At 45.6% G+C, this 19914-nt stretch overlaps 1 protein-coding gene across 3 annotated transcripts in view; it reads right to left on the bottom strand.

Moving 5' to 3' along the window:
- PSMA4 (proteasome 20S subunit alpha 4) overlaps nt 1-19914 on the bottom strand; it is a 583478-nt gene that overhangs the window by 169502 nt on the left and 394062 nt on the right. For all 3 annotated transcript variants that reach the window (XM_044077245.1, XM_044077246.1, XM_044077248.1), the window contains one exon: nt 1491-1621. In XM_044077245.1, the coding sequence (XP_043933180.1) occupies nt 1491-1621 (131 nt within the window). The remainder of the gene's footprint in view (nt 1-1490; nt 1622-19914) is intronic.

Genomic DNA, 19914 nt, shown 5'->3' with positions numbered 1-19914 from the left:
CTGCGACTCAAAAATAGCGGGTATCAGGGGCTGCGAAAGCGCCTCATTGAGTACCGGCAAACCGGCAACTGGCTTAGGAGAAGCTTCGTCGTCGGTTTTGGACCTAGACAGTCTTGTCTCTGTCTTTTTCCTTGCGTTTTTTTGTGAACTCCGGTAGTCAGATTGCTAACAGACAACATTTCAGGGTAGATAAATATTGAACCAAAATATTTAGAAGCAAAAATATACTGGCGCTTAATAGTGCGTTGGTTAAATTTAGCACGACAGCAAGGCACTTTGTGATCAGGGCCTAGGCAAGGAATACAGTACAAATGAAAATCCTTATGAGGATTTGCTTCCCACAAGTAATGCAATTATTAACTTTTACTGACATTGGTAAGGAGCAAGAAAAAGTTTCCCCAACGGGGTACTTAGCTTTAGTTTGAAGACTTCGGTTCTGAAACTTGAAAACGAAAATTTCAGGAGTCGGCCGACCGGCACTTGCGAACTGCTTCTGCTTCAGGCACCGCGTGGCAAGAAAGACTGATTAAAATGGTGTCGGCTGCATGTTTTATACCCCTGACGACCTGACATCATGTAAGAGGAGACAGCAACCAAAGCAGGACCCAAGACTTTGTTATTCAGGCCGACTGAGGGCAACCTGCCAGCAGATTACCAGAATGTAATGACTGCAACAGTGAAACACGAAGAACATCACTTATAATGTAGAGCATACATTTGAGAAGAACTAAATTAGTTACATCAGCAGATGGGCTTGGGCTACGCCAAAAAATGTAGTAAGAAATTCCAAACAATGGGAACTCAATCTATCATCATGTGCAGTTAATAAAATTACTGCACACAAGAAATGCAACTTTACATGCCTTTTAATATTATCTTTAAAAAATTAATAGCAAATTCTCCACAGTTTTAAATATTTTGCCATTTTCATGTTCCACTACACATTTTAGAAATGTTCCATATTTCATGTTTGTAATCAATTTAATGTCACTTCATATTCAACTGAAATTTTTTTGTCTGTACAAAAACACAACAGCTAAGACACTGGCATATGTTACAGTACCACTAAAATAATGTTTTCTTCCTAACCAATTTTTTTATTTTTTTTTTTTACCGGGTACTGCAACACCGTACCTGTTCCTTCTTGCTCTGCTCTGCACTGGAAAAGGAAGAATCTAACACTTAAGTGTATCCACCACGGTTCAAAAATATTTAATCTATTCATTTACATCACTATATAATCAGTGTGAGATGAAAGCATTTATTTACTATGGATAAACAACTTTACCCCATTCCAAACCTGATAAATCACTACAATACAAAAAAATGTCCTCACCATACTGACCCATGAGGCCTTCTCAGATGCGGTCTAAAAGCTTTTGTCACATTTGCACATTACATCTGACACTGTCCCACCATGGCACAAAGCTCACCCCCCTCCAAAAAAAAAAAAAAAAAAAAAAAAAAAAAGGCTGCTTGAAAATACTTACAGCACTATTATTGCCAATGCATGTTGCTTTCCAGCCACCGTAATTTCCACTGGGGTCACTCTGATACAGCTGAAACCCATAATGCTTATCCCAGCCAATGTACAGCAAAGATACACCAAATGGACGCTTTCCTGTAATACAGACAAAAGGGATTATGTCAAAGTTCGTATATGCATATACTAGATTTTGTAGCAGTACCTACAATCAATACCTTCTCAATGTGCACCTAATAGTCTTTGATTTCTTATCCATCAAATCAAACGTTTTGAAACTCACAGAGCACTAACTTTTGTAATGCATTCAAACAATAAATATGTCCACGAAAAGCAGAGAGAGAGATTATTTTGGTACCCTATGGAAATGTCGGCACTTGAAATGTCCACATGCAGAGAAAAGAAAAATTGGAAATGCAGGAGAAGAGCGACACTCGGAACATCGCTCTAATCCTTTAAACCCCCCAATATGGAGGGAAAGCCACAGCCCCCAAACTAACCTATACTAAATCCGGCATCACCATACCTTGGAGAAAAGGGAATATTCAGATAAATGGCTATCTTGGAGTTAGTGTATGCAAGTCCATTTTTTTTCCCCAACCATTTAGTTTCCGTGTTACTGGACTCGCTTTAGTGGGACCCAACATTTCACATGATTACCAATTTAATTTCACTTATGCTTTAATAAAGACACTGGACTGGGAAAACAATTTCTACAACTTTTACTTACACAGAATTAATTCACTTCATAGAAAAACAGGGTGGTTTCAAAAAGTACAGTTGTGTACACTTACCATAAATGTAGATGTTCGAGTGTATTCACTGTTGCAGTCATCACATTTGGGTTATCTGGCTGCAGGTAGACTTCAGCCGGCCTGAATACCAGAGTCTTGGGATTTCTGCGTCGGATCCTGTCGCTTCTTCTATGACATCAGGTCGGCAGGGGTATAAAACATGCAGCTGATGTCATTACATCAGTTTTTCTTGCCCCAGATGTCAGGTGCCCCACAATAGGAAGCAATTACATGGTATGGAACACCCCCAGCAAAAAGGAAATACACATGATATAAAGTATGCCAAACAAAAAAGTAGAGAGATGTCAGGAGGATGGAGGGAGGGTAACCAGGACTGCAACAGTGAATACACTCTAACATCTACATTTATGTTAAGTGTACAAACTGGAGCTGCCAGGTAAGAGGAAAAGAGGAAGACCTAAGATAAGGTTTATGGATGCAGTGAGAGAGGCCATGCAGGTAGTTGGTGTGACAGCAATATGCAGAGGACAGGAAGAAATGGAAACAGATAATCTGCTGTGGCAACCCCTAACGGGAACAGCTGAAAGAGAAGACACAACTGTACTTCGTGTTTCACTGTTATAGTCATCACATTTGGGTTGATTCCCAAAGCTAAGGAAGGGTGGAGGCAGTTAAGGAGCAGTAGGGCTAGCAACAAGGCCCTGTAAGACTGCTGTGGCAAATCCAGCTCTGGATTTAGAAAAGATAGGCATGTGGTAATGCTTGGTGAAAGTATGTACACAGCTCTAGGTTGCAGCTTCCAGAATAGCCCTGGTAGGGACTCCTCTGAGAAAAGCAGCAGAGGTAGATGCAGTCCTGGTTGAATGTGTTCTTATCCCCTGTGGGGGAGGTTTTCCATGGTGCTTGTAGCAGAAATGGATGCAATGTGCTATCCATTTGGAAATGGTTTGCTTTGAAATAGCCTTCCCCTCTGCCCCTGCAGCAAAACTGACTAACAGCTGGTCAGATTTTCTGAGAGGCTTAGTCCTGTCCAGACAGAATCTAAGCTGTCTGTGCACATCCGGGGAATGCAATATCCTTTCCCCTTTATTCTGGGGATTAGGGAAAAAGGTAGGCAAATGAATGGACTGGTTCAGAGCCACACTAGATACCACCTTGGGCATAAATGATGAATTAGTCCTGAGGGAAACCCTGTCCGCATGGAAGATAATGATGGGTTCCACTGCCATAAGGGCCTGCAGTTCAGACACTCTTCTTGCAGAAGTGATGGCTAGAAGTAAAGCTGTTTTCCAAGAAAGAAATTTCAACTCTGCTGTAGCAACTGGTTCAAAGGGGGGAAGAGTAAGTTTCTCCAACACAAAGTTTAGGTCCCAGGCTGTAGTGGGAGCTCTCCTGGGGGGGGGGGGGCTTAAAATTTTGGCCCCTCTAACGTATTGTTTTAGCAGTGGATGAGAGAAGACGGGTGGCTCAGTACTGTAACGTGCTGATATGGCTGAGGCATGAATCTTAATTGACAAGAAAGATAGACCCTTGTGGAGCATTTCTGTTAAATAATCTAGAATATAAGGTAAGCTGGGCACCGTTGTGCCTCCCCCCTTGATACTTGTTCCAGGAACAGTATCTTTTCCACTTTTCTGAATAGGATTTTTTAGTACTAGGCCTCCTTGCCTCAAGAATGACATCCAGCACCAGCTTACTGAGAGTTGCTAGAGTTGAGCTCAGGGAACTAGCCAGGTTTGAAGCTGAGGGTGCAGAATCTGGCCCGCCTGCTGGGACAGCAGGGAAGGAGTCTGAGGCAGGTGCCATGGTTGTAGCACTGTCAGAATGCGCAACAGGGGTACACCAGTGCTGGCGTGGCCATCCCAGTGCAATCAGAAATTGTCCTTGTCTTGTCCTGTTTGATCTTTAGCAGGACCTTCGAGGGGAGAGGCAGAGGGGTGGAGGCCTAAACAGAGAAGCCTTCCCAGGTAAAGGACAGGGCATCCACTTTCCAAGCTTGACAGTGAGGAGTTTTGGTGCAGTACTTTTTCAACTGGTAGTTTTGAGGGGAGGCAAACAGGTCTACCTCTGGAGTCTCCCATTTGTTCCTCAAGAGCTGCTGTAACAGCAGCTCTACTTGAGGCCTCTAGGGCATCATAGCCACATTGTAAGGTGTGTTTACCCACTTGTTCTGCACTATGCATCATATCCTGCAACTCCTTCAAATCTGGTTGTTCAGGTTGAGACATTTTATTTCTTAATTGTGATAACAGAAACTGCTGATATTTAAGCATATGAAAATGACAATTTAAGGCCCTCATGGCTAGGGTGGCCGAGGTATATACCTTTTTCCCCCACCTTTCTAAGGATCTTGACTCTCTTTCGGAAGGTAGTGGATTCTTAGCAGTAGAGGCCTTCATTCCCTTGGGGCCTTGAGAAATGGTTTCAGGATCAGCATTATGGCTTTTGTAAAGAAATTGGTGAGAGTTAGGAACTCTGTAGTACCTATCAGGCTTGACTGGGGCAGGAGGCAGGGAATCCGGATTAAGGCAAGCCTCCGAATAAACATCATCAAGTATGTCCAAGACAGGAGGTATCGCCAGAGGTCTGTGTTGAGGTAACAAAAGAAATTCCCCAAGTCTTTTCTTAGAATCAGAAAGGTCTTGGCCTTCCCAATGGAAGTGTTCCCTCAAAGTGTGCAAGGTTTCCCCAAAAGAAAAATCCTCAGGAGGAGAAACAGAAGGAATGGACTGCTCTGCATCAGAATCTTCAAAAGGGGAGAAAGAGTGTTCCTCTGCATCAGAATGTTCTGAAAAAATGGAGCCCTGATCAGAAGAGGGAGAATCTTCCTCCACTCTGGGTCTCTTGTCTGGAGGGGGTTGGGAACCCCTGATAAGAGTAATTAAATCCTCAGCCATTTTAAGCATCTGCTTTTTAGGCATGGGGCCTGGAGATGGGCCCTGTGCAACAGGCCTCTTGGGATGCCTGGCTGATTTGGATTTAGTAAAGGCCTTAATGGAAAAGGAAGATGAGGGTCTAAAGACCCCATGGATGGAAGTGGACCTGTTCACATTAGGAGGCTCAACGCTCACAGTGGCTTCGGTGGTTGTAGTCTGGGTGTAGGCCGAGGTACCTGTGGTCTCGGTTACAGAAGACACCGCCAAAGTGTCGTCGGTAGTCAGGGACTGCATAGGCGTCTCGCTGAGAACTGGACCATGTGCAGCCGGTTTTGGCGTGGCGTCGGTGGGGACCGCGGACCGCGCGTGTCGGTCCTTGTCCTTGCATTTTTTGGACAAAACGGTAGTCGGAGTCTCTGACATTTTATAATCAAAGGCTTTACCATAAAAGTGTTGGGCGAACTCCGCCCGATGCTTAATAGTGCGTTTATTGAAAGTAGCGCAAAAGCGACAGCCCGAGACGTCATGGTCTGGGCCTAAACAAGGTATGCAGAGGGAATGGAAATCCTTATGCGGTATTTGCTTCCCACAAGAAATACAATTGTTAACTTTTTCTGACATCGGTCTGAGGCAAGAAAAGTTTCCCCAATGGGGTACTTAGCTTTAATGAAGACTTCGGTTTCCAATTTTTCGTAAATTCAGGAGCTGGCCGACCGGCACTTGCGAACTGCTTCTGCTTCGGGCACCGTGCGGCAAAAAAGACCGGAGAAAATGGCGTCGGCTGTGTCTTATATACCCCTGCCTCACTGACGTCAGGAGAGAAAGCGACAACAACCGACGCCGGACCTAGACTTTGGAATTCGGCCGACCGAGGACCCGCCTGACTGCAGAGAACCCATCTGTGATTACTGCAGCTGTATGCACGATGAACATCCACATATCCCCCCCCCCCTTCTGGCCATTAGGATAAGGTCTGGTAGGCAGGGAGAAATAGACTCCAACGGCAGATAAAGTTTTTCTCTCTTGTTCGCACCTGGTTAGGGTCTCTAACCTTTGACCCGAACAAAGACGAGCCATCAAAAGGGGCATTAGTAAAGGAAGACTTGAAGGGTTCTGCGAAATCACATAAGCACATCCAGGAATGTCTCCTTAAGGAAATTCCTGTACCCGCTGCTCTGCTCACTCAATCGGCCGTGTAGAAAATAAGTCGCATGGAGGAGTTAACCACAGAGTTTAGAGTGGAGAGCTGGGAGACTACCTTGTCCGAAATCCCCACAGCTACAGAGCCTTGGAGGGTATCTCCTAGCTCCTTTAGGAGATCCCTTTGACGCCTAGTGAAATGGGTCCGGTAGGTCAGCGACCGAAGGGCAAAGGACACAGAAGAAAAAGTACAGTTTTGTACCTACCATAAATGTAGATGTTCGAGGATTCCATTGCTGCAGTCCTTACTATTGGGGTATAGTCCGCATCCAGTCGGCCCGAATACCAGAGTATAAGGCTGACGTCGGTCAGGGCGCATTAGACTGACGTCAGTACGTCAGGGTACTAATGCGCATGACCGACGTCATATCCTCAGTCTTTTCTTGCCCCAGATGTCAGAAGACCCTAAAAAGACAAGGCTCAAAATACCTGCACCAAAAATATATACAATATATACAATACTATATACAAAAATATCAGCATGTTACCTCACCTACACAACCACCCCTAAACACAGAGGGGAAGGAGGGAGGGTAAATTGGACTGCAGCAATGGAATCCTCGAACATCTACATTTATGGTAGGTACAAAACTGTACTATGTTCTTCGTTTCCCATTGCTGCAGTCCTTACTATTGGGTAGAATCCCAAAGCAGAGGTAAGGGAGGCTGGCAAATCATAAAGAAGTAGGAGCTGACAACATGCCTTGCAAAACAGCTGTGGCAAAACCAGCCCTAGACTTAGAGTAGATAGGAAGGTGATAATGCTTAGAGAAAGTCTGCACTGAACTCCAAGTAGCTGCTTCCAAAATATCCTTAGTTGCCACCCCCCTTAGAAATGCTGTTGAAGTGGCAGTAGCCCTAGTGGAATGAGGCCTAATCCCAGCTGGAATCTCCTTGCCATGATGGGAATAACAAAATGCAATGCAAAAGCCAATCCACCTAGAAATAGTTTGTTTGGACACAGGCTTGCCCTGTGAACTCAAAGCAAAAGAAACAAACAACTGCTGAGACTGCCTAAAACCCTTAGTCCTGCTTAAATAATAACGCAATTGCCTGTGTACATCTAAAGTGTGCAAAATCTTTTCCCCTTTATTTTGGGGGTCTGCATAAAACGTAGGCAAATGAATAGTTTGGTTTAAAGCCACACTAGAAACCACCTTAGGCATAAAGGAAGGATTAGTACGTAATGATACCCTATCCTTATGGAAAATCAAAAAGGGCTCTACTGCCATAAGGGCCTGTAACTCAGACACCCTTCTTGCAGAAGTAATAGCCAACAGAAAAGCAGTCTTCCATGACAAGTATTTCAATTCAGCAGTAGCTGCAGGCTCAAAAGGTTGTAGAGTAAGTTTTTCCAACACAAAATTGAGATCCCAAGCAGGAGTAGGAGCTCTATTGGGGGTCTTATATTCTTTGCCCCTCTAAGAAACTGCTTGAACAAAGGATGAAAACAAAGGCGGGTCACAATCATAGTGAGCTGAAATTGCTGCAGCATGAATCTTAATGGAAGAGAAGGACAAACCTTTGTCCAATAACTCAGTAAGATATTGAAGAGCCACACTCAAATTAGGCTCAGAAATCTCCAAATTCTTTGCTGTACTCCAAAATAAAAATCTCTTCCATTTTTCTGCGTACACTCTCCTTGTACTAGGTCTTCTAGCTTCCATAATCACATTTAAAACTTGTTGAGGAAGTTGAGACCTGCTGTGTCTCAACACAGAATATGCCAGGCTGTTAGATGAAGAGAGTGAAGCTTGACATTGAGCAGATGACCGTCCTTCTGAGATAACAGATGAGGAATCAGAGGTAAAGGCCATGGAGGCTTCTTTACCAGACTCCGTAGTAGTGGGTACCAGTGTTGCGAGGCCAATCTGGAGCTATCAAAATCATCCTTGGCCTGTCTTGTCTGACCTTTAATAGTACCTTTGGAAGAAGAGGCAGAGGTGGAAAGGCATACACATGAAGGTTTTTCCAACTGAAAGACAGAGCATCCACTTTCCAAGCTGTGTGATGAAACCCCTTTGTGCAATACTTTGGCAGCTGGTGGTTTAGTGGAGAAGCGAACAGATCTATGTCTGGAGTTCCCCATGACACTGTCAATTTCTGAAATACATGAAGATCCAGTTTCCACTCGTGGGGATCCATGATTTGTCTGCTTAACACATCTGCTAAGGAGTTCTGTGCTCCTGGCAGAAACCTTGCCTGAAGAGTTAGTTGCAAGCTTAGCAGTCTCCCATAAAATCATTGCTTGCCTGCATAGAGGATAAGAATGTGTTCCCCTTGCTTGTTGATGTACCACATGACAGTTGTGTTGTCTGTTAGAATCAACACCTGCCCTGGAAGAAGTAACTCCTTGAAAGCCATTAATGCAAACTGGACTGCTAACATCTCCTTCATGTTGATATGTAGATGCTGTAGTCTGGCAGGCCACTTGTCTTGTATCCACTTTCCATTTAGATGAGCTCCCCAAGCAATGTCCGAGGCATCTGTCGTTAAAATCTGACTTGCCTCTGGCGGGTCACAGAGAGTCCCTTGTTTAGGTGACATTCCTGAGCCCACCACAAAAATTCTTTTTGAAGGCAAGGTATTATTTGAATGACAGTGTCCAAATCCTGGCAGTGCTGTGTCCATACATTTTGAGATACCATTGTAGCTTCCTCATATGCAGTTTGGCATTGGGAAGCACCAGAATACAAGATGCCATGAACCCTAATGCTTGAAGGACTGACCTTGCAGTCAGCACGGACTGATGAGATAGTTGATGGAAGTAAAGTGATAGACTCTTTTGTTTGTCCGGGGTTAAAAAGGCCATCTGGGCTGCTGTATTCAGTCTCACACCCAGAAAGCACATGTCTTGAGAGGGTACTAGACTGGACTTTATTTCGTTCACAGAATACCCTAGGCATCTTAGCACTGCTATAACATATTCCAGATGCTGTAGAAGGTCTTCCTTTTCTTGAGCCAGGATCAGGCAGTCGTCCAAGTAAGGATAGATTTGAATTCCTTGTAGCCTGAAGTAAGCTATCACTGGAGCCAGAACCTTTGTGAATACTCTGGGCGCAGTAGATAAGCCAAAGGGCAATGCAGAGAACTGATAATGAAAATTTCCAGCTCGAAATCGCAGATACTTCCTGCAACTTAGCCTTATAGACACATGAAGGTAAGCTTCCTTGAGATCTAAAGTTACCATCCAGTGATCTTTGCCCAGCAGAGGTAAAAGTTGTTGTAACGTCAACATCTTGAACTTGGGAATGTCCAGATAAGTGTTGAGGAGAGATAAATCCAAAATTGGTCTCCACGTGTTCCCCTTCTTTGGTACTAGGAACAGGCGAGAATAAAATCCTAGGCCCCTTTCTGATACAGGGACTGGCTGAATGGCCCCCATCTGGAGTAACTGAGAAACTTGCTTGTGAGCCTCCTTTCTTTGTGGAGGAGGAACGTCTGGCATGCCTTTGAATGGTGGCATTGTGTGGAAATAATACCTGTAACCGTGGTGAATGATATCCAACACCCATCTGTCTTGAGTAATTAAATCCCAATTTTCTTTGAAAAGAGACAGTCTTCCTCCCAAAGGAGCTGCCAGACGAGAATCTGCTGGCAGCTGAAAAGGCAGGTCATTGGGTCTGTTTACGAAAGGACTGACCCCTGCCCTCACCAGAAGTCTGAGCAGGTGAACTCCTGATCTAGGCCTAAAAGAACCTTGAGCCCTGCCCCTACCACGTCTAGACCTACCCCTAGACTGGGAATCATAAGCAGGATATGTCCACCCCTTAGCAGGCCAATTTCTACTAAACTTGGTGGCTGCACCTGCAAAAATCTTTAACAGTTTGCATAGACTTAGCTTTGTCCTCCATTTTCTTTAAAACTGCTTCCACAGGCGATCCAAACAACACATCAGACTGTAAAGGAGCATCCAAAATCCTTGTCTTAACATGCTCAGCTAAATTCTGATCCTTCAACCAGGCATGCCTGCGAAGAACAGAACTAGTAGCAGCCACCCTCGAGGAGGCCTGTACAGCATCAAAACCACATTGCAAAGAATGCTTACCCACTTGTTCAGACACATGAACCAAATCCAGCAACTCTTTACACTCAATACCTTCCGCCAAAGCATCCACCTTAGATTTCAATTGTGAAAGGAGATAATTTTGATATTTTAGCATGTGAAACTGACAATTCAACGCTCTCATGGCTAGAGTGGAAGAAGTATACACTTTCTTTCCCCACCTATCCAAAGCCCTTGCCTCTATCAGTGGGAACAGGATTTTTAACCACAGAAGCTTTAACACCTTTAGGCCCCTGAGAAACAGTTTCTGGGTCCGCCCTAGGACTCTTAAACAAATACTTATGAGCTTCGGGCACCCTATAATACCTATCAGGTTTAACAGGAGCAGGAGGCAAAGAGTCAGGGTTCAGAGAAGCCTCTGCAAAAACATCTTCCACCACATTCAACACAGGAGGAATGGCTAAGGGCCTATGCTGGGGTAAAAACAAGAATTCCCTAAGCCTTTTCCTGGAATCAGAGTAATCCTGGCCTTCCCATTTAAAATGCTCCCTCATGGAATGCAGAGTCTCTGAAAATGAGAAATCCTCAGGAGGAGAAGCTGTAGGAGTGGAATCATCCACATCAGAATCAGAATAAGTAGGATACTCCTGCAAGTCTTCTGCAGAAGACTCTGAAGCCTCTGAACACTGTTCAAAACTATCAAACTCCGGTTCCACCCTAGGCCTCTTATCAGGCGGGGGCATAGAACCTCTAATCATAGTAATCAAATCTTCTGCCATTTTAAGCATATGTTTCTTAGGTACAGAACCCGAAATGCTAGGAGAAGCCCCCACTGAAGCTGAACTAGGCCTACCTCTCAAAGAAGTTTTGGCAACAGAAGGAGAGGCTCTAACTACCTTGGGAAGAGAGGTAAGAACAGTTACCTGAGAAGCCCCCTCAGCCTGGCCTACCTCCTGAGAAGGCACATCCTGTAACAGTAAAGTTTCTGCCTGAGACTCCATGGAAACTCCTGGCAAAACCTCTGGCTCCACTGAGCCTTCTAAAGAACCGACGTCCGGGACTGCCGGTTCATCAACCCTAGGCTTCGCTGTTTTGTCCTTGCGCTTCTTGGGCCGAAGCGGGCGCCGGAGCATCCGGCGGCATTTTATAATTGCAACGCTTCCCAAACACTAACCTGGCACAGTCTAACCTCCTCTTAATAGTGCGTTTGTTAAACCTAGCACAAGAGCGGCAACCAACAACGTCGTGCTCAGGCCCTAAACAAGGTATACACAAGGTATGGTAATCCCTATGAGGTATCTGTTTCCCACAAGAAATACAGTTATTCACTTTTTCTGACATCCGGTTAAATACTGAGGCAAGAAAAACCAAAATGTTCCCAACGGGTACTTAGCCAACTCTGTTTCGGTCTGAAACTCCGGTTTCGGAAATATTTCAGAACGCCAACCTGCACTCGCAAAACTGCTTCTGCATCGGACCATGCGGCAAAAAAGACTGAGGATATGACGTCGGTCATGCGCATTAGTACCCTGACGTACTGACGTCAGTCTAATGCGCCCTGACCGACGTCAGCCTTATACTCTGGTATTCGGGCCGACTGGATGCGGACTATACCCCAATAGTAAGGACTGCAGCAATGGGAAACGAAGAACATCATACCCTTTCCATATCTGTGCATCATTCGAGACTCTTAATTCAGTGGATGGACAGATGAGGAAGTCTCTGACAACAACTTTTTGGTGGCTGCCGCCACCACCATAGCATCTACTAGAACACCTTTACTGAGAAACTCCTTACCTGAAGGCACGGTGATGAATTTATTTGGCCTCCTAAGAACAGGGTCTACTGAGGCTGGAGAGCCCCACGCCTTCCGACTGACTACATTCGTGAGTTGCCGTGGAGACAACCAAGAGGTGGAAGGACAAGACCCAAACGCCTCCCGATACACAGATTCATCCTCAGAAGGGTTGATGGGCTTCCAGCCACCTCTCTGTTTAAGGATTTCTGGGATGTCTGCAAAGGAGGCAACCTCAAAGGGTGACCATGGGGACCCTTCTGAATCATCGCGATCCATGTCTGAAGTGATAAGACTCCTCAGGGGAGTCTAGATACTTCCTCTTGCATAATTTCTTCCAAGGGACCTCCTCACAGGGATACTCTGGTGAGGTTTCAGAAGAGACCGCTTTATCCAATGGGACATCGGGTTTCCACGCCTGGGAGGAAGCGATGGCACTGAGGCAGACACTGATGCTTTGGGGGTAAGAGTGCTTGGACCTGACAGTGGTGCAGTCTGAGGTGACAGCACTCTCCTCATCACCCTGAAAGCCCCTCGATCTTGCTCCGAAGAGGTTCCTGGCTCCAGGGAACTAGAAAGTACAGTTGTGTACACTTACCATAAATGTAGATGTTTGAGTGTGTATTCACTGTTGCAGTCCTAACCAATGGGTTAATCCGGCTCCTGGTAGCCCTTGATCGGCCAGAATACCAAAGGTAAGTAAATATGACATCTGCTGTCATCGGTTGTTGAGGATGTCAGGACGTCCGATACAAAAGGAGGCAGTCGACGTCACTTCCTCAGTCTTTCTTGCCATAACAGTCAGGAGCCCTAAGAAAATAAGGCTTGAACCAAAAATACAGTAACCTTGGCAAAGAAAACCAGATACAGTGTGCACCTTAGGAAAGGAGAGCAGGAAAGGACCAAAAAAGGGGGAAGGAGGGAAGGAAACCAGGACTGCAACAGTGAATACACTCGAACATCTACATTTATGGCAAGTGTACACAACTGTACTATGTTCGTGTTTCACTGTTGCAGTCCAAACCAATGTGTTGATTAACAAAGCCCAGAGAAAAGGGAGGAAGTATCAACAGAATCAAGGATTGGAGAGAATGCCTTGCAGAACAGTAGTGGCAAACCCTGCCCTAGATGTAGAAAACAAAGGCAAATTATAATGCTTTGTGAAAGTGTGAACAGAAGACCATGTGGCAGCCTCTAAAATGTCTTTAGTAAGGACACTCCTTAAAAAAGGCAGCAGAAATAGAAGCTACTCTTGTGGAATGGGTCCTAACCCCTTGAGGAGGAACCTTGCCATGAAAGGAATAACAGAAAGTAACACAATGTGCAATCCACTTAGAAATGGTTTGCTTAGAGACAGCTTTGCCCTGAGCTCCAGGGGCAAAACTGACCAATAACTGTGCTGACTTCCGAAGGTCTTTAGTCCTGTCCAGGTAAAACCTGAACTGTCTGTGCACATCAAGAGAATGTAGGATCCTTTCACCTCTATTTGGAGGATTAGGAAAGAAAGTAGGAAGGGTGTATGGATTGATTAAGAGTCAGGCTAGAAACCACCTTAGGCATAAAAGAGGTACTGGTTCTAAGAGAGAAGCGATCCGCATGGAAAATAAGAAAAGGCTCCACAGCCATCAAAGCTTGCAGCTCTGAAACTCTCCTTGCTGAAGTTATAGCGGCAGTCTTCCAAGAGAGAAACTTTAAATCTGCAGTGGCAGCTGGCTCAAAAGGAGGAAGAGTGAGTTTCTCTAAAACAAAATTAAGATCCCAGGCTGGAGTAGGTGCCCTTCATAGGTTCATACTAGGCTATCTGCCCTGGGGCATTTATAAGCCTAACCCGATTGTGTTTGGCTTACGCCATCCATTGATTTGAGTATACTGTGCCCTTTTTAAAGTTTAGTTTACTGTGCCTCTGTCTAATAGTGACACGGAAGTAATCCCCGGGACAAACCTACAATCTCCCATCCACTCATCAAGATTCTTCTTGAAGAGAGTCAGTGAGGTGCTCTGTCTAACATGAATTGGAATTCTATTCCAGAGCGAAGGGAGCCTCTGGGTTATGAATCTGTCCCTCCAGCATGTTCTATTTATTTCTGTGCTGAGATTCAAGTCCCCCGAGCACGTGGCTCTAAGGGATTTAGATTTACTGAGGTGGAGCATGTCCATTAATTCTGGGTTGGACATAGCTTTATATGTCAGGCATAGATCACCTCAAAGTAGGCAGTATGCAACGGAGTAGAGCTGGAGTTTTTTTTAACCGAGCAGCATATGGCATCTGTTTGAGTCCCTTGATCCTCCTCGTGAGGTATTTTTGGGGTCTTTCTAATTGCTGCAGGTGTCGGGTAAGGTACATCCCAAAGGGGGCACTGTATTCTATGATGGGTCTGATGAGGGATGAATAAAGGGGCACGATTACCTCTCTTGATCTAGATGAGAATCCTTTCATGATGAGGTGGGCTATGTAGAAGGTCTTTCTAACCACTTTGGCAATGCTGTTGTCAAAGGAGAGATTGCTATCAACTTGGGTCCCCAGATCCCTAATTACTTTCTCTGTACTTAATGGGTTACCACCTATGTGATAATTTGTGGGCACATTGTTTTTGCCAAAGGGTATACACTTTTTGGCATTTAGCTTTAGACCATGGCTCTGGCACCAGTTATCCGTCTCTGCGAGACCTTTTTGATGTGTCAGCTGGAGAGTTGATTATGGCGCCCAGTTTGCAGTCATCTGCGAACTTGGTGAGCCATAGTCCTTCCACGTTGGCCTGTACCTCAGAAAAGTAAATACCGAACAAGAGAGGTCCCAGGACAGAACCTTGTGGGACGCCACTTGTGACCGGTTTAGAGTCTGACATGGCTCCACCAACTCTGACTCTGTGGGTTCTGTCTTTGAGCCAGTTTGCGACCCATCTTGTGACATAGGGGTTTATATTTAGGCTGGATAGCTTATCTATGATGCCCGAGTGGGGTATTGTGTCAAATGCTTTTGCGAGGTCCAGATAGGCTGTGTGGACTACCTTCCCTTCATCTATGGCCTTGGTGACTGTTTCGAAGAAGTCGACCAGGTTCAAAAGGCAGGATCTGCCCTTGACAAAACCAAATTGGGTAGGATCTAGTGTCTGTAGGTCCCCAATGTCTTTGTTTACGAGTTCCATGATGATCCTCTCCATAGCCTTGCAGACTAGGCTAGTCAGGCTTATGGGGCGATAGTTTCCAGGGTCCGCAGAAGCGCCACCTTTGTGGAGTGGGACCACTGTTGCTGTACGCCATTCTTTGGGCACATATCCTGTAGTGAGGCTGAGATTGTACAGCAGTTTTACTTGAGGGATTAGTTCTTCTTGGAGTTCATGTAGGGCAACCGGGACGCCATCTGGTCCCATGGAAGCAGTGTTTTTTGCTTTGGAGAGGGCGGCCTTCACCTGAGCATCAGAGATGTTTGGGAGGCTGCTTTTGCTTTGGAGAGGGCGGCCTTCACCTGAGCATCACAGATGTTTGGGAGGCTGCACTCTGCCGGGATAGATACTTGTTCTTTTGGGGGGGAGAAGTTTGCAATGAACCTGTCTGCCAGGATATTGGCGATGTCTGTGGGTTCAGTGCATTTTTTGTCGCTTAGAATCAACTCAGAACAAGTCTGGGAATTGCATCCCAGGTTCCTAACATAAATGAAAAAAGCCTTATGATTGTCTTTACTGTCCTGTGCAATTTTTCTCTCGAAGCTGGCCTTGGAGGATTTTATGAGGGATCGTAATTTTTTGCTAGTACTGATCAGAGATGCCTTCCCTTTTAGGGATTTTGCTCTATCATGTAGTAGCTTCCTCCTTCTGTTGTACAGTTTATTTATGGCTGGGGTCCACCAGACTGGACGCCTGCCTTTGGATGACTGGGTCTTGATTTTGTTTGGGATAGCATGATCCATGCATTCCTGGAGATGTCTGTAGAATGCGTTTATATAGGATTCTGCAGTTTGGGCCGTAGTTTCCACTGGCCCTGGGGCCTTGAAGGATTCCACTTCGGTTTTGAGAAGTGTGAAGTTCGCTTTTGAGAAGTTTTTCACTGTGGTTTTCTGGGCTGGGGGTGGGGTTGGGATGTGGATATCCAGTGAAATTAATTTATGGTCTGATCTTACCAATGAGGGATATACTTCTGGTATGGGGCATAGAGTCCCCATGTTGGTAATGATCAGGTCTAGTATGTTTTCCCCTCTTGTGGGAGTGGTGACTAGTTGTTCCATAGCATTTGAGTTTATAAATTCCAGGAACCTTTGGGCTAAGGTGCTGGGGCTTGAGTAATGCTCCCAGCCTATGTTTGGGTAGTTGAAGTTGTCCAATATAATGGTGTTCGGAGAGATCTTCATGTTCTCCAATGTTTTCATGAAAGCAGAGTGGGATTCCTGACTTTGAGAGGGTGGTCTGTAGGATGCTATAAACTGAAAAGCAGTCTTGCCCACTGTCAGTTGCACATGGATGGTCTCCGATACTTCGTGCAATGCCACTAACCTGGAGGTGTGGATATCCTTGATAAATATGGAAACTCCCCCTCCTTTTGTGGTTCGATCCGGGTTTTGGGGCCGAAAAACATGATATGAGGTATAACCTGGTAGTGCTGGGGTGCTCTCTGGAGCCTTGAACCAAGTTTCTGTCACTGCACAGATATCGATGTTTTCCATACTGAGGAGAGCTTCGAGTGCATGCATCTTGAGGTTAAGACTTCTGGCGTTTAGCAGCATTACCTTTTAGTTATGTACTCACCATAACTTCAGATGTTTGGGATCCATCTCGCCTACATTCTGAATGATGGGTTCGGAGCCGATCCCTCGGCTCCGACTCGGCACGCTTATGCCAAAGAGCGAAGTCTCTTATTGGCTGAGCTTACTATATCCCAGGATGCACCACTACCAGTCCCCCAGATCTAGTTTGTCCGCATACATGCACACACGCATACCCTGCTTATATAACATCGTCAGATGAAACAAGATAAAAACAGTTGAACTCAAAACCGTTCAATCTCTTCTGATCTGCAAGGCAGGGGAAGGAGGTGGGTATCAGGAATGTATGAGATGGATCCCAAACATCAGAAGTTCTGGTGAGAACATAACTAAAAGATGTTATGTGATCCTATCTAGCCTACATTCTGAATGATGGGACAGCGTCCCTAGCACCTGAATCCTGGGTGGCTCACTGGAAAACACTCCTGAGTACCGTGGAACCAAATGATGCTCGTCCTTTAGATGCCACATCCAATTTGTAGTGGGAAATGAAAGTGTGCGGGTTGGACCAAGTAGCCGCAGCACAAATTTCCGATATAGCGAGCTTGGAATGAAAGGCTATAGAAGTAGCCATAGCTCTGGTAGAATGAGCTTTGATAGATGATGTAAGATGTTTATTCGAAGAAGAATAGGCCTGAGTTATGCAATCTCTGATCCATTTTGAGATTGTAGCTTTTGTGATGGTTTGGCCCAATTTATTATCTGAGAAGGACACAAACAACTGGTCTGACTTACGAAGTTGCTGAGTCCTGTCTAAATAGAAGCGTAATTGCCTGTGAACATCCAATTTATGGAGAGTGTATTCTGCTTCATTAGAGAATTTTGGAAAGAAAATTAGAAGTTATGTACTCACCATAACGTTCCATCTGAGTAGGTGTATTCATTTGTCTGCAACCTGTGGGTTATGGATCCGATATCGGATCCGAACCGGCATAGTTTTCCAGCTATGGATCCAAGCTCTCAGCTCCTCCCCTCACCCATAATGCCCTGCTCTACCCTCATGACCTCAGATCGAGTTTGCCAAAGCAACAATACCCTCAAAAGGGTAACAAGGAATATGCAGGAAACTGAAAGGCCAGGGGGATAGGAGGGCGGGATGGTTGCAGACAAATGAATACACCTACTCAGATGGAACGTTATGGTGAGTACATAACTTCTAAATCTGAAGTAGGATATTCATTTGTCTGCAACCTGTGGGACAGAGTCCCCAGCTACCTGAATCTTGGGCCATCATGGAAGGATATTCCGAGCACCGTGAGCCAAAGGATGCTCTACCCTAGATGCAAGATCCAACTTATAGTGAGAAATAAATGTATGAGATGAAGCCCACGTGGCTGCTGCACAAATATCATCTAGAGGAATCCTAGCCTTGAAGGCTGCCGAGGTAGATACTGACCGGGTTGAATGGGCATGAACACCCCCGGTGCGGGCCTTCCTGACGCTTGATAAGCCAATAAAATGCACTGTGAAATCCAGCGGGACAGAGAAACTTTAGAAATTGGCTTGCCCAAATTGAATTTTGCAAAGGAAATAAACAGCTGGTCGGATTGCCTATGACCAGCTGTCCTGTTGAGATAAAATCTTAGTTGCCTGTGAACATCTAGTGAGTGAAGCTTATATTCACCTTTGTTTTCATACTTAGGGAAGAAAACAGGGAGGTTAATGGATTGATTGATGTTTGCTTCAGAAGCGATTTTAGGAAGGAAGGACGGGTTGGTCCTGAGGGAGACACGGTCCGGATGAAATACCAAGTAAGGAGGTTTAGCTGATAAAGCTTGAAGTTCAGAAACTCTCTTGGCTGATGTAATGGCTACCAAAAAGGCTGTCTTGTAGGACAAGAATTTGAGATCCACTGTAGCCGCGGGCTCGAAAGGGCCTGTAGGACCAAAGAAAGGTCCCAAGGAGGAACTGCTTGCTTTATAGGGGGCCTGAGAAGGAAAGTACCCTTAAGAAATGTTTTGCACAATTTGGCTGACATAAGAGGATTAGACTCTTGACCAATGTGATAGTGAGAAATTGCCGCCAGTTGAACTTTGACTGTGGAACTGCTGGCACCATCATTAAAGAGAGGTTAGAAAATCAAGCACTACAGGGAGAGGAACCGTGAAGGGATCTAGGCCTTGCCGCTCCGCCCACACAGAGAAACGTTTCCATTTGCTTCGGTAAACCTTTCTAGTGGATGGTTTATGAGCCGCCACCAAAATAGCCTTTACCGGTGAAGAAATACCGAGTCCTTATCAAGAGTGGAACTGGAGCAGCCAAGCGGTCAGCTTCAGGTTGTCCAGGTTCGGAGGAGGAATGCAGGATGGATGGGATATCAGATCCGAACGGGATCTAGAATCCAAGGAGGATTCACCGAGTGAGACCTTAGGAAGGGGAACCAGATCTGTCGAGGCCAGAATGGAGCAATGAGAATCATTCTGCAACCCACCCGAGAGGCTTTCTGAAGAACTTGCAGCATCAGAGGCAAGGGTGGATAGGCATACAGAAGACCGGGTGGCCAAGCATGCACCAGAGCGTCTCTTGGGGTACCTCCGGAGGAGGTATTAGAGCGAAAAACTGTCGCACTTGGTGTTTGAGGGAGAAGCAAAAGATCGCATGAAGGGGTTCCCCACCGTGCGAATATGCGTTCCGCTACTTGACAATTGAGAGACCACTCGTAAGGGGTCAGAATGGTGCGACTGAGCTTGTCCGCTAGGATGTTGGACCGACCGAATGCGTTGCTATGAGAAAGCGATTGGTGGAGATTGCCCATTCCCAAACTCTCATGGCCTCTCGACAAAGAGGGTAAGACCTTGTTCCCCTTGCTTGTTGATGTACCAGACAACAGACATATTGTCCGACTGAATCGCAATTGTTCCCAAGGGAAGAAAGTCCTGAAGTGCTAGCAACGCTAAGAGCACTGCTCTCATCTCTAGAACATTGATATGCAGTAAGGTCTCTGAATCGTTCCACGTGCCTTGGACTGTCCGGCCCAAAGTGCCCCCACCCGAGGCGGGAGGCGTCCGTGGTCACCGTGGCGAGGGGAGAAGCACAAAATGGG

The sequence above is a fragment of the Protopterus annectens genome, chromosome 7.part0, assembly GCF_019279795.1.
Source record: "Protopterus annectens isolate FY-2018-M chromosome 7.part0, PAN1.0, whole genome shotgun sequence".
NCBI classification, from domain to species: Eukaryota; Metazoa; Chordata; order Ceratodontiformes; family Protopteridae; genus Protopterus; species Protopterus annectens.
This window is presented reverse-complemented; position numbering and strand designations above follow the sequence as displayed.